The sequence below is a fragment of the Macrobrachium nipponense genome, chromosome 44 (genome assembly GCF_015104395.2).
Source record: "Macrobrachium nipponense isolate FS-2020 chromosome 44, ASM1510439v2, whole genome shotgun sequence".
Taxonomy (NCBI): Eukaryota; Metazoa; Arthropoda; class Malacostraca; order Decapoda; family Palaemonidae; genus Macrobrachium; species Macrobrachium nipponense.
In genome coordinates this window covers 10,710,985-10,725,906 of record NC_087221.1, presented here as the reverse complement: position 1 = coordinate 10,725,906, position 14,922 = coordinate 10,710,985, and the positions used below count along the sequence as shown (strand labels likewise).

Sequence of the window (14,922 nt, the reverse complement as noted above, 5' to 3'; positions counted from 1 at the left end):
GCTGGTCCTGCCAGCGAGCGAAAGGGGAAGAGCGAGGCACAGCGGGGGATCGTGAGGGGCGTGCCCCGCACGATCCTGTCATGACGCCGTACGTACCAGGCACGATCTTCGGACTGACCAGGACGTACGCGCAAATGGCAGGAGGAGACCGAGAGGGGTCTGTAGCTGTTCCCCCTCCTGAAGGGGAGGTTCTCGGAATATGCTCTTGTTCGAGGGGCTTGACGGTCTCACTCCGCAAGATGCTGTGACTTCCGAGATCCAGAGGAACTTGACCGAGGGTATTGTGCTGATTTGTCAGCACAACGACCTCGGCAAATCATCGCCGCTCCCACCAGAAGAGCCACGTCACGGCTCAAGTCATTCTGGATCCCGAAGTAGGGAACCAGACTGACGGTGGGCTTGCCGCGATAAGAGCTTCTCGACTCTGTTCTGGACCAGGTAGAGCCTCTCGTCTCCGGACGAGAAGGCTCGCTCAGGTCTAGCCGGTCGGGCAAGCTACTTCCACCTCCTCTGCCGCGACAGCGGCGTTTTTACGAAGTATTGCAGCTCTTCTTCCCCCCCCCTTCGTTCCTCCTGAGAGGTTTCGATCTCGACAAGGACTGGAATGAGTCAGAGGATGGTTTTGGCTCTCCTGTCAGGTGTCGATCAGCCCCCCCACCCCAGACGACGTTCACAGTGGTGGCAGCTGCTTTACCTCCACAGTACGAGTTCATAACCCTCCTCGGCGGGTGGGGGGGGGGGGGGGGGGGGGGGAGGGGGGGGGGGGGGGAGGGGGGGGCCATTGCCGCAAGGTGATGGCTGCTCCTACTCTCGTCTCCAAATGCTAGTTCCGCTGGAAAGGCGAGCAATATCCATTTCCTTCCCCATTCCCTCTCTCCTTACGGCTACGAGGGAAAGGGGTTGGATCCTACAGAGACTTCTCTGTAGGATCCCACGATTGGGGACTGCACTACCGGGGGGACCTTCGGGTCCTACCTGACGTAACCCCGGTCATGGAAGAGGGACCCTGCACCATCTCCGATTTCTACGGGAATCGAGAGGACAACCAACCGATATTCGTTTAACGAATCCGGTATGGGTTTCGCTGGGCGCTTAGAATTCTGCAGAATTTGTAGCACACAATGGCGAGACCACTGTCCAAGGGAGTTAGACGAGTATTCCCGATAATTGTTACCACGATAATCGGGGATCTCACCGAATGCTCGAATTCCTGGAATTCTTAGCGTTGGAAGAAGACTGTCGCCGAAGGAAGATATCTCGCAGTAGGCGGCCAACCCTGGATTAGAGAGAACTGACGGGAACATCCAGTTTGGCTTGAACTATCGTCTTCGTTATTCTGTTCACCATTGAAGCTTTCCTTCGGGGAAGACTTCTCCTTCTCTCTCTTTGTTAGAGATCGAAGGCGGTCGATCTCCAATCCTTATTTTGTTTTCTTGAAGGAAAAGAATTTAGGATGGAGATCGTTGTTCAGAATCCTACAAATATACTACGTATATTAACCTCGCGACATGATACTGCTAAGCAGTTGAATTGTCCGAGGGGTAGGCGCATATCCTTGTTACTCTACAGATTGCGACTTAGACGAGGAGTATTCTAATTGAACTGCAACTCGGGGTTGCCTGCAACCTCCCATGAGTTTCCAGTTTCAATTTTATATACTTATGGTTTTGTCACGACAACACCATTTAAGCTTTTGTATTTACCGAAATTAGTTTCGCATAAATATAATTGCTCGAGCATATCTTTTTATGCTCAGTGGTTCTAGCCGAACGCATTCCTTCGTGGAATGGATTACCTGGCAACTCAGGATGACGAGTCAGCGACAGCTACTGTGTATTGAACTGCCCGAGGCAACTCAGTGCCAGCTGCCGCCTCGAGATGAACGGTCGGTAATGTCTTTCTCCTCTGCTTTGATTGACTACCAACCGTATCTCTGCCCAACAATCACGGACTTAGGTCTCTGATTAACGGGGATTCTCGCATACATGAATGACCTTCTACTGCTGTGACACTCGTATTCATCGTCTTCGGTATTGCGAGAATTTACAACAGAGATATCTCTTCGACTTTCATCTTTCTGTTTACCGCACGGTAACAGAATTTTGTAATAGTCTCTTGCTGCATTGCACTGCGATAATGGGAATGATTTTGCGGAATCTGAGTTTGTCCTCAAAATATCTCGTATTCGGAGGTGTGCAATTGTTCATTGTTCACCCCGGATTAGCAGATGTATTGAAGACATCGCCTACTCCCAGACCTGCCAGCTTTACTTCCAAACGTTCAGTCCATGAGAAGCAGTTCTTCAGGCAGTACTCCCCTGTGTTTTCATTACTGAATAACGCCCCGCTTTCATTGCAACTACGACTCCTCACCGGACAGCAATGAAATAGCAGTTAGCGTTTTCAGTCATTTGTAAGCACAGGTTCAGAATCTTGAGATTCCTTCTCTCGATTCAGCTGGAAGACGTAGGTTGCATTCAATGTCTACCTTCGTCTTCAACAGCACATAGTGTTGTTTCTCCTTAGCTGAGATTCAACTACTATGAGAGTGTCTTGCCTTCAGGGACCTCGGTCTCTAAAAGGCAATTGACTTTCGCCTTTTGAGCATATGCATTAAGAGAATCATCACCGCGCCGTCCGGCATCGGTGACAAACAAATAAATTATTTGTTTGGTCTCTCGGCATAACCCTTTAAAGGGCGAAGGTCACGTGACTTACCCGGATGCTTGGACAACTTGCCTCACTACCGATACCGAACCAGTCAGTTGGCAGCTGTCAGAGCGCCCGAGTCAGTTACGAACTACGCTGTGGACTTAGTTCGGTTGTTCCAGAGCAATCATTACTTCGTCTTAATAGCTTGTCACAGTACCCATACCATCGACACCCACCATGGAGTGTCGGTGTCCTTTCCAATACCGAGAAGAAGAACTTCGCTGCATGGGGATAGGAGGATGCGACTCTTCGTTGCAGACGGACAGACCAGTGTGGGTACTGGACATCACCGAAGTCGAAAAGAGGGATAGGTCATGCGACTATTCCCTTCTTTTCCTCTGAGGGAACTGCATGACTTTTCCTGCGAAGTCAAGCTTCCAGGGGATGGGGATCTGTGACGCTCGATTTCGTACCGAACTTCGTAGCGAAGACTCAGAACCCTTTGGTCCCTGACGATTGGTTCGAGTCCTTCACAATACCCTCCCTAATGGACTTCACCGCCTCCGATACGAAGGCTATGCTGCTTTGTCCTGTGAAGGCGCAACGGAGCTGTCCGAAAAAAACTCGACACCCCAGGATGAGTGTGGACACCTCTTCGTCATTCTCTCGCGTTCCGCAAGAACTTCTCCGTGGCGCAGGTAGTGAAGGCAGGGGCCTGGTCCAACCGGACCACATGTACCTCCTTCTACCTTCGGGATATTGCCCACAGGTCCTTGGATCTTTTTCCTTGGGACCCGTGGTGGTTGCTCAACACGTTGTGTAGTTAACCCAGACCCTCGCAGGCTGAACAGCATCGAGTCCTGGTGTGACTGTAAGAATGGATGAGTGAAGAGTGTGTGACTGGCTCCTCTTCCCATCTTTTTCTCCCCTCTACCTCTGGGTAGAGGGATACGATCGTCACTCTGCTGGGTAAGGACGAGATGCAGGTGAGCTAGTCAATAGAGCACCATCCTATCCCTTTCAGTAGGGATAGGAGTAAATATCCACCACTTCCTCCAACAAGGGGGAGGAAGTGGATGCCAACTTGAGACAAACCCATAATTTTATGATTGTCTCTTGCAAACTGGAGCAAGTTCTTGCTTGCTGGTACGAAGATACGCTGCTCTCTCTTAGTACTTGGCCCAGAGGTCTGACCATTGATCCTGCGGTGCACACCCTGATCAATCGGACAGAGGCTTGGATCCCTCCCTCGCTCTTATGACCAGGGAGGCATTCCAGGGTTGGACGAACACCAGTCTGTTCACCAAAAAGACTCAGATTCCTCCCACCAATAAGTGAGTCTTCCTATTGTTAAAGGACCGAGGGTTTGTATTCGTGTCGGAACAAATGGCAATTTGTCGAAAATTGCATTTTCATACATTCAACTTACCTGTCAGATATATACATAGCTATCGACTCCGTCGTCCCCGACAGAAATTCAAATTTCGCGGCACTTGCTACAGGTAGGTCAGGTGATCTACCGCCCTGCTCTGGGTGGCAGGACTAGGAACCATTCCCGTTTTCTAATCAGATTCTCTCTGTCGCCGGTGGTATCAACATTGTTGTTACTACCTCCTGACTGGAATTCTTTTTTCACAACGCTTTTGATAATCTTTCGACTGATATTTGGTGACGTACTTGGATCGTTGTTTGGCATTCGCTATCGTGGACTGTTTTTTGGACTTGGTTTTGGAATTTCGTGGATATGTCTGACTCTAGTGTTAGTTTCAGAGTGTGTGTGAATGAGGGCTGTAAGGTGAGGATTCCGAAAGCTTCGGTAGATCCTCACACTACATGCAGTGGTTGTAGAATGGTTGAATGCTCGATTGAGAATACGTGTAACGAGTGTGAGAAACTGAGTGCGCAAGAATGGAAGAATCTAACTTCTTACTTGAAGAAGTTAGAGAAAGATAGAGAGAGGAAAGCGGCTTAGAAAACCCGCAGAATGTCTAGATCTCGTGAATTACTGTCTAGTTCTGTAGCTTCTTCCTCTGATAATTATGCCCATTCTGTTTCAGCCCGTTCACAAATTGCTAATCCCTCTGGTTCTGCTTCGGAAATAGCGGAACTCAGAGCTTCCCTTCAGAAAATGCAGGCAAAAATGGCAGCATTGGAAGGTAAGGATAGTGAATGTGGTTTCGCTAGTGATTTTAGTGTCCCCAGTGTAGTGGAGGGGCGTCTGGTCGTCTCGGCGACGCTCCCAGGCCTAGACCTCTTCCAAGCTCCCTGGCCCGGAGGAGAAGGAAAGTCGAAAGCCTTACGGGGGTTGTGGAGAATCCCCAACGATCAGGCATCCCTTCGGCAGAATCTATTACATCACAAACTGCCAGGGACCGCTATAGGAAAAGCGTCCTTCGAGAGTGCTTTTCGTCATCTAGTTCGCCCTCTCCGAGAAGAGGATGGAAGGAGTCGAAACTTTCCCGTCCGCTGAAGAGGAGTATGAAAGAACATGAGCTCAATTCTAGCCCCGAGCGCTTCTCTGAAGAAGATGCGCCTTCGGTAATAAAGAAGGCTAGAAAACAGTCGACCTCTGGTCTGGAGGAGATCCTAGAGCGCCTTCCAGATCTCCCTCTCCTGATTCGAAAGATTCCTCAACCAGGAAAATTTTTAATGAATATGCAGGAGCAATTAGCCTCTTTGGTAGAAGTTCTTTCTAAGGAGCCTACTCGTAAGAAGGATGATAGGCTTCCTATTAAAAGATCTAAATACCGATCTCCTGTCACGCGCAACGAGCCTTCCAGAGGAGGTGTCGCACAGGCGACCATCTCTGGCGGGAACGGAGCGTTAGACAGGAGAGAAGTAGGAAAGGAAGTTACTCCTGCCAAGCGTTTGGTGCCAGCCAGGAGCCAGGCGCCGAGTAGGCGCAAAGAGCCAGAGTATTCTGTACAACGTTCAAGATCTTCAACCAAGCGCCAAGATTCAACTGAAGAAGAGGAAGCTCCTGTTAGGAGTAGAGCGCCTGCTAAGCGCAATGTACTTGTTAAACGAAATGCGCCTACCATGATCGATACTCCTACTAAACACCAGGAGTATTCAGAGCTAGTTGCGCCTTCCAAAGATCAGGAGTATTTGGAGCGACATACTCCTGCCAGGCGCCAGGAGTCTTCTGACCTCGATACTCCTCCCAGGCGCCAGGAGTATTCTGAACTTAATACTCCTCCCAGGCACCAGGAGTATTCTGAAATTAATACTCCTCCCAGGCGCCAGAGTGGATTTGGAAGAAGATGCGCCTACCAGACGCCAGAGTATTCGAAGCGCGTTGCGCCTGCCAAGCACCAGGAGTATTCCAAACACGTTACTCCTTCCAGGCGCCAGGAGTATTCTGAGCGAGATACTCCTGCCGTGCGCCAGTCACATTCCCTGCATGAAGAGCCTGACATCCGGCAGGAGTCATCCAAGCGTCAATCTTTTAGCAAAGAGAGAGTAACTCTTAGTCCCTCTCCAATTAGAAGTGCTTCTTCGGAAAGGAAGAGATCGAGGGAAGAGACAGAGGAAAGAAGGGAGCCTTCTCCTTCCGAGCCTATGAACCCAGAAGATGTCTCTAATTACAAAGTTCTTTCGTCCCTTCTTTTGGAAGAATATGGAGATTCTTTAACTCCAGCCACTCCTCCTCCTCCGCGCTCTCTTTTTTCGAGCACGAAAGCGCACAAGTCTTCCTCTTTCCTGAAAATGAAGCCTGCTATATCCATGAGGAGGGCACTACAATCTCTTGACTCCTGGTTCAAGAAAAAGAAGGAGTTAGGAAGGACAGTCTTTTGTATGCCTCCTGCTAAACTTACGGGTAGAAGAGGCATATGGTACGAAACGAGAGAATATGGGATTGTCTCTGTCCGTTTCAGCTGAGTCAGACTTCTCGAGTTTAGTAGACTCATCGAGAAGACACGCCTTAAATTCAGCAAAAGCAACATGGGGTCTTTCGGAAATGGACCACCTCCTCAAGGGACTTTTTCACACTTTAGAAGTTTTTAACTTCCTGGATTGGTCCCTTGGGGTTCTTGCCAAGAAGTCTCATGAAAAGGAACAACTGAACCCAGAAACCTTAAATAGCATCCTCACATGCATTGATAAGGCTGTTCAGGATGGATCGGCGGAAGTATGCTCCCTCTTTGGTGCTGGGAATTTTAAAGAAGAGGGCGGTTCACAGTGCTTTCCTCACGAAGGCCGTCTCCTTCGCAGAGGTCCGCCTTATTGTTTGCGCCTCTCTCAGAACATCTTTTTCCTTCGCAGTTGGTGAGGGACATTGCCCATTCACTAACTGAAAAGGCCACTCAGGATCTCCTTAGACAATCCTCAAGGAAAAATAGACCTGTGGCCAGTGAGGAAAAGAAAGGGGCTCGTCCAGCTCAGCAGCAGCTCTTTCGAGGAGGCCTTCCAACTAGATCTATCGCCAGAAGGAGGTCAACTGAGAAAAGGGGGAGGTCTTCCTTCCATCCCTTTAAGAAGGGAAAGTGAGAAATCTATCCTCCAAACACCTGTAGGAGCCAGGTTACATTTCTTTGCGAAAGCCTGGGAAGACATAGGATCAGATCCTTGGACGATGTCAATCATCAAGAAGGGTTTATTCGTTCCATTAAAGGACAGTCCTCCCTTGACAACATCACCGAGGGAACTGTCCGCCAGATACAAGGACCCTGTTCTGATGGATACTCTTCGTCAGATGTGGGACAAAAGAGCAATAGAGCTGGTGCTGGATCACAGCTCCCCAGGGTTTTACAATCGCTTGTTTCTTGTAGCAAAAGCCTCGGGGGGATGGAGACCAGTACTGGATGTAAGTGCGCTGAACAAATTCGTAGAACAACAAAAGTTCAGCATGGAAACGTCTGCTGCAGTCCTTGCAGCACTGCGTCAAGGAGATTGGATGGCGTCCCTAGACCTTCAGGATGCATATTTCCACATCCCGATTCACCATTCGTCGAGGAAGTACCTTCGATTTATGTTCGAGGGAAGGATCTATCAGTTCAGGGCCCTGTGTTTCGGCCTTTCCACGGCTCCCCAAGTCTTTACGGACGTGATGAAAAATGTATCAAGACACTTACATTTGAAAGGGATAAACGTCTCCCTGTACCTGGACGACTGGCTCATCAGAGCCAGGTCTCAACAGCAGTGTTTGGAGGATCTGTCAACAACGCTGGAATTGACAAAATCATTGGGATTGATCGTGAACCTCGAGAAGTCTCAGATGGTCCCCAGCCAGAACGTGGTTTATCTGGGGATTCAGATGGATTCTCGGGTTTTTGAGTTTTTTTTTTTTTCCCTCTCAAGAGAGAATAAGGAAAGGCTATGCCACAGTATCGAGCTTCTAGAGAAAAAGAGCGCACTCAGCGAGGGAATGGTTGAGCCTTCTGGGGACCCTTTCCTCGCTCGAACAGTTCTTTCCCCTAGGAAGACTACATCCTCGTCCACTTCAGTTCTTCCTGAGGAGGAGTTGGAGTTGGAAGACAGGACAGCTCTCGGACACGTTTCCAATCTCGGAGGAAATAAAAAATCATTTAAGGTGGTGGTTGATTCCCTTAAAAGAAAACAAAGGAGTATCCCTGGAAGTACGGAACCCAAACCTGACATTGTTCTCAGACGCGTCGGAGTCGGGTTGGGGTGCAACCTTGGGATCCAAAGAAGTGTCAGGCACCTGGTCGGCAGAACAGGGGTCATGGCACATAAATTGCAAAGAGCTTTTAGCAATTCACCTTGCGCCTAAAGAGCTTCGAACACATGGTCAGAGGCAAGGTCGTACAGATAAACTCAGACAATACTACCGCTCTGGCTTGATGTCGACGAAACAAGGAGGGACTCACTCTTTCGCTCTATACGAACTGGCAAGAGACCTGTTGATTTGGGCGAACCAAGGAAGGTAGTTCTCTAACGAGGTTTGTCCAAGGGGAGAGGAATGTGAGAGCGGACAGACTGAGCAGGAGGTTCCAGGTCCTTCCCACAGAATGGACACTCCACTCAGAAGTCTGTCAGAGCCTTTTGGTATCTTTGGGGGAAGTCTCAAATAGATCTGTTCGCCACATTCCTCTCCAAAAGGATAGACACATTTTGTGCCCTAGTAGAAGATCCCAGGGCTTATGCAACAGACGCCTTTCTCCTGGACTGGTCAGGGCTAGATGTTTACGCTTTTCCCCCGTTCAAGATACTGGGGGAAGTAGTCAGAAAATTCGTGGCATCCGAAGGAACCAAAATGACTCTTGATTGCTCCGTATTGGCCATCTCGGATTTGGTGCCAGAGGTAAATGGAGTGGAGAGTGGACTTCCCCAGGTCTCTTCCAAACAGGATGGATCTGCTCAAACAACCCCACTTCGAGAGGTACCATCAAAACCTACCCGCTCTTGCTCTGACTGCCTTTCGACTATTGAAAGACTTGTCAGAGCGAGAGGGTTTTCTCGCAAGGCGGCAAGCGCAATTGCTAGAGCCCGCAGATCATCTACTAGGCGATTGTTGTACCAATTGAAGTGGGAGGTTTTCAGAAGTTGGTGCAGGTCGAAGAAGCTGTCCTCTTCCAGTACCTCTGTGACCGAAATTGCGGATTTCCTTCTGTTTCTCGAGAGAAAGTCGCATCTCTCTGTACCGACTATTAAGGGGTACAGAGTATGCTTTCAGCAGGTCTTTAAAAACAAGGGATTAGATTTAACGAATGATAAAGATTTGCACGACCTCATTCGTTCCTTTGAAACATCAAAGTCAGTGGAACCTAGGGTTCCAAGCTGGAACTTAGATGTGGTCCTTAAATTTCTATTCTCCGAAGAATTCGAACCACCACACACGGCTTCATTTCGTAATATCACTAGGAAGTGTTTATTTCTGATGTCTCTTGCAACGGAAAACCCTTCGAATCCCTGGCCCAGGAGCTTCGAGGTAAAAGGACTTACTAGTTTGGTGGGCAGAGAAGCAGAAAGATCCCTTTGCCCAGTTAGAGCTCTTAAATTCTATCTGGACAGAAAGAAGCAGTTGGGGGGTTCGCAAAAAGGTCTATGGTGCTCAGTAAAAGACCCCAAGAGACCAATGTCCAAGAACGCCTTAGCCTTCTTTGTTAGAAGTGTTATTACAGAGGCTCAAGAATTGTCCAGATGATTCTTTTAATCTTTTAAGAGTGAGAGCCCACGAAGTAAGGGCAATCGCAACGTCTATTGCGTTCCAAAGAAATATGTCACTTAAAAATATTTTGGATGCAACTTATTGGAGATGCAACTCTGTGTTTGCATCTCATTACTTAAAAGATGTGCGAGTTACGTATGAGAAATGTTTTTCTCTAGGTCCGTTTGTGTCAGCACAGACGGTTCTGGGTAAGGGAGCTAGCACCGATCCTTAATAGTGTATGTAACCCCCTCTTGTTGGATGTGTTCTTGAGTTTCCTGTGCATGAAGTGTCAGGGTCGCACAGGCGACCTTCACTTCTCTTCACTAGGAGATCGAGTGACAGCTGACTTTTAGAGGGGTACAAAATTTTTTTTTTCTACTATTGTATGCCTGTGGTTATGAGTTTTTGGTTGTTTGCTAAGAGTTTGGGGATAGCTCTTGGCAATCTTAGAACTAACACGGGTGTTAAGTTCGGGTGATCGGGATCGGTTGTGTGCTCCTTAAATGAAGGCGTGTTGTCATATAAGCGGATTAGCACCCATTGACAAATGCCAGTAAGGCTCTGTCGAGTAAGTGGATGATACCCCATCGACAGACCCACAAGAACTCTTGGCCACAGATCACTATCTCGCTAAGGCTCTTGAGGTGAAGCAGACTCCTGGACAGTAGTCACAAAGTCTTCCACCTGATAAGGTAGGAACTAAGGTCTATAAATACCTACAACATATGTTGTTTACCTGTCTAGTCAGTAGTTAGCTGTCTCTTGCCCTCCACCAAAGGGTGTCAATCAGCTATGTATATATCTGACAGGTAAGTTGAATGTATGAAAATGATATTGTTATGATACAATAAAGTTTCATACATACTTACCTGGCAGATATATACAATTGAAGACCCACCCAGCCTCCCCACAGGAGACAGGTGGAAGAGAGAATCTGATTAGAAAACGGGAATGGTTCCTAGTTCTGCCACCCAGAGCAGGGCGGTAGATCACCTGACCTACCTGTAGCGAGTGCCGCGAAATTTGAATTTCTGTCGGGGACGACGGAGTCGATAGCTATGTATATATCTGCCAGGTAAGTATGTATGAAACTTTATTGTATCATAACAATATCATTTTTCCTAACTATACAAACCTGAGGTCCTTTACATATAGTCCCACCTCATGCCACCCCTCACTCTGCAACTTTTTGCATGGGCCTAAAGCAAAAGTGATTCTTCACCTCTCAAATGCGCGGGCGCGCGCACTGTCGGACAAGCAGTTAACTACCGTTCTCCCCTTGTTCGAAGCTTACGACCGTCCCAGCTGCCGCTGGTTACCTTCCTATTGTTGAAGGACCTCAGGTTTGTATAGTTAGGAAAAATGCAATTTTCGACAAATTGCCATTTTTTATGTTTACCTACAACGGAGGTTGTTTTCCTGTCTATTTCAGTAATTAGCTGTCTCTTGCCCACCACCAAGGGTGCCAATCAGCTAAAGTATATATCTGACAGGGAAGTTGAATGTATAAAAATGATATTGTTATGATACAATAAAGTTTTGTACATACTTACCTGGCAGATATATACAATTAAATGGCCCATCCAGCCTCCCCTCAGGAGACAGGTGGAAGAGAAAATCTGATTAAAAAACGGGAATGGTTCCTAGTCCTGCCACCCAGCGGCAGGGCGGTAGATCTCCTGACCTACCTGTAGCGTGTGCCGCGAAATTTGAATTTGTAAGTATGTACAAAACTTTATTGTATCATAACAATATCATTTTTAAAAGATCTGTGGAAAAGATGCATATTCATTTTGTTTGTATTTTATCGTACGATGTGATTATTACATACTCTAATTTTATATCTCGGGTATGATGCAACCCCCTTAAAATTAACTCCAAAATTAGGTCTTCAAAAGTCGCATGATATGCGAGTGAGTATATTCGGTATGTTTTTGTTCAATCTTATGATCTTGCCAAGCATACATCAGTGTGTTCAGGATGGATAGCACTGAGAAGTTTGAACGCCTCTCCAGTGCTACTGTTTTGAGAACAACCAGTTCGGCTTGAACTAGTCTTCTTTGGTGTCCTGCATCACCATAGGAGTCTTCCTTCGGGACAACTTCACCTTTGCTCTCTTCATTAGAGAATGAAGGTAGTCTGCTTCTAGTCATTATTCTTGTCTCTGGAATGAAGAAGAATTAGAGTGGAGCACAATTTACAGGAACCTATGAATATGCTAGTATATTCTCCTCACGACATGCTTCAGTCATCAGTTGCATCGTCCGAGTAATAGGCGCATATCTGTAAAGGACAGCCCCCGCCTATGTTTGAGTGAAGAGTGGGAGCTCTCCTCGACCTATGCAAACATCATCACCATGGATTGATGACCACCTGTCAAGATATCATTCTTTGCTAGACTGGGCGAGGGTGCTCACAATCTCTCACATTCCCTTCCCACCTCGTTGAGGTTGACAGGGAGCCAGAGAGGCCTGGGGTTCAGAACTTGGACTGTTACCAATCTCATCCCAGTCCCACCACACAAGTTTACATTTCTAGTTTGGTGCTTGGACCCACAGGTCATATTTGCAAGTGGTAAAGAGATCACCCACGGGCTCTGGCAAGTGTCCCTCTCCTGCAGGGGGAGCAATTCAGGAGGACTGGGAACTGGAGGGACTTGTGGGTCCTGTGTTCTAGGACTCGCATACCCCTGAGCTGCAGAGGCATTTTGTTGAAGTCATTCAAATGATTCGTTGTTTCAGTGATTGAAGAAGAGACTGTGGCCTATGCTGCAGATCATTCTTCAGTCAATGAGTCCTTATGGGTGCTCTGAAGGAACCCAAGGCAGCAATCAGCCTACCATGGTCAAGACTTGCTAGCTGGGTTTGCTCAGACTTCCCCTACCAATAGGTAAGTCTCCTTTGTAAAGAACAATGGTTTGTATTTATGTAAGGACAAATGCAATTTTTTAAAGAAATTTGTATTTTTCTTAACATACAAATCTGAAGTTCTTTACATTCATGCCATACCTCAGCCACCCTTCATTCTGGTACCTGGACTGAAAGGCAAAATGGAATGCAGACTGATGAGTGGGCACAGCTTCCCCCTACTGTTGGTAGCTTACAACATTTTCTGAAAGTTAAAATAGCAGTTCCAGCTGGTTTACGCAAGTTAAATCCATTGTAAAGAACTTCAGATTTGTATGTTAGGAAAAATACAAATTACTTTAAAAACTTATATTGTCATTAAGATTCTTATATCTGAAATTTTATATCATGTTTGTGATGTAAGTAACAATTAAGCTTTATTAATACTTTCCGTTTGCAGATACTGCAGTCAACAGAAATATGATGAAGTCCTCGATTTGTTGTATGATGGAGCATCTCTTCTTTTGCAGCATGATCAAGTAAGTTGGGAATTTTTATCTGATTTCCCCAGGTTTATATCTACTCATAAACAGTGTAGATGTACTTTAGATTTTAGCACAGAAGATGAGAATTTGTGTCAATTTTGAGAGTTTTACTGATTCATTTATTGTATATACTCATGTATCATGTGACTTTTGAAGCTAATTTTAAGGGAGTTACATCCTACATGAGATATAAGATTAGTTTATGTAGTACTATTCACATATTAATATATCATACATATAATAAAATACAAAATAATGAATACAGTATGTATCTTTTCCATGTACAGTACTATCTTAAAAAGTTATGCTTTACTTTACTTTATTCTTCTATTACTATTGTACAATAATAACTCGAACACATGCGAGGTTAGGTTCCAGAGCCCCTCGTGAAAGACGAGGATTCGTGCAAGTTTGGTATGGCCATTAAAAATGCTAATAAATACTTATTTCTAGTTTAAAACACAAAATATGACCCTAATTATTCTCTCAAAGTACAGTAGAGCCCCAGACCTCAACAATAATCCATTCCAGAAGAGGTATTGAAATTTGATTTTTTCGAGATCTGAATCTATATTTTCATAAGAAGTAACTGAAAATGGATTAATCCATTCTGACCACCCATCATTACCTTAATCTTGCCTCATTATACAAAACAGTACTCATAAATTACAATTAAACAAGTTCAGAGTTGAATAACTATCCTATTAGACATATATTTGTTATTTTCAAATTAGTACATTGTATAAAAAAAAAAGTGGCGTAAGTCCAGTGCAGCCCTATTACCAATGGTTGACCGGGCACCACAGGCTAGCAACTACTACACAGTATGCAGAGTAACGGATAGGCACAAAACTTATTGCTGACATAATAAAACACTGAAAATAAGCCTATTACTACATTAAATTAATAAGATATTAAAATTAAGCCAAATTATATTCATCATAACTTACGAAAATTTGCCTACGTAACGTTAGCAGCTTGTGGCATGAGCGGATATAAACGTGTGTACATATTTACGTACGTATACATACTGTATGTACAAATTCACTTTAAAAAGTCCTTCAATAAATTTTATGATACTAAAATTTTTTTATGTAATATCCTTGTAAAATAGGGATGTATCTTCTACGGTGGCAAATTACTAACCATTTTACCAGGAAGCTTAGCAAAGCATAAAGATTGCGTTCGCTACCAAACCCCACACGTACTAAACACTGCTTTCACTTGCTAAGAAATTTACAGTCTTGCAAAAAACAATGTCATAAAAATCCATAATTATGTAATAAAGTAGAATATTACTATGTAAAATATACAAAGACTTTCGAACACAGTTCAGTGTTTACGTGAACAACGTCAGCGCCTTAGTGGCGTGGTTGGTATGGTATTAGCGTCCCACCTCGGTGTTCACGGGTTCGATTCTCGGCCATTCCATTGAGGAGTGAGAGATGTGTATTTCTGGTGATAGAAGTTCACTCTCGACGTGGTTCGGAAGTCACGTAAAGCCGTTGGTCCCGTTGCTGAATAACCACTGGTTCCATGCAACATAAAAGTACCATACAAACAAAACAAACAAACAATTCCCCGGTAGTTCTTTCAAGCTATTCCCCATCATCCATCAGGGGAAGAGCTTTAGCGACGGAGATTTATTCCTTGTGGGACAAGGGAGCGTTAGAACTAGCTCCCCCCACTTTGGCCTTTTACAGTCGAATCTTCGTAACCTCCAAGGCGGATGGTTCTTAGAGGCCCATCATAGATCTTTCGGGCCT

General features: G+C 45.8%; 1 protein-coding gene across 1 annotated transcript in view; it reads left to right on the top strand.

Annotated features, from left to right (window-relative positions):
* Window positions 1-14,922, top strand: part of LOC135204024 (Golgi to ER traffic protein 4 homolog) — a 204,423-nt gene that overhangs the window by 27,676 nt on the left and 161,825 nt on the right. The window contains exon 2 of the mRNA XM_064233959.1: window positions 13,072-13,150. Coding sequence (XP_064090029.1) covers window positions 13,072-13,150 — 79 coding nt within the window. The remainder of the gene's footprint in view (window positions 1-13,071; window positions 13,151-14,922) is intronic.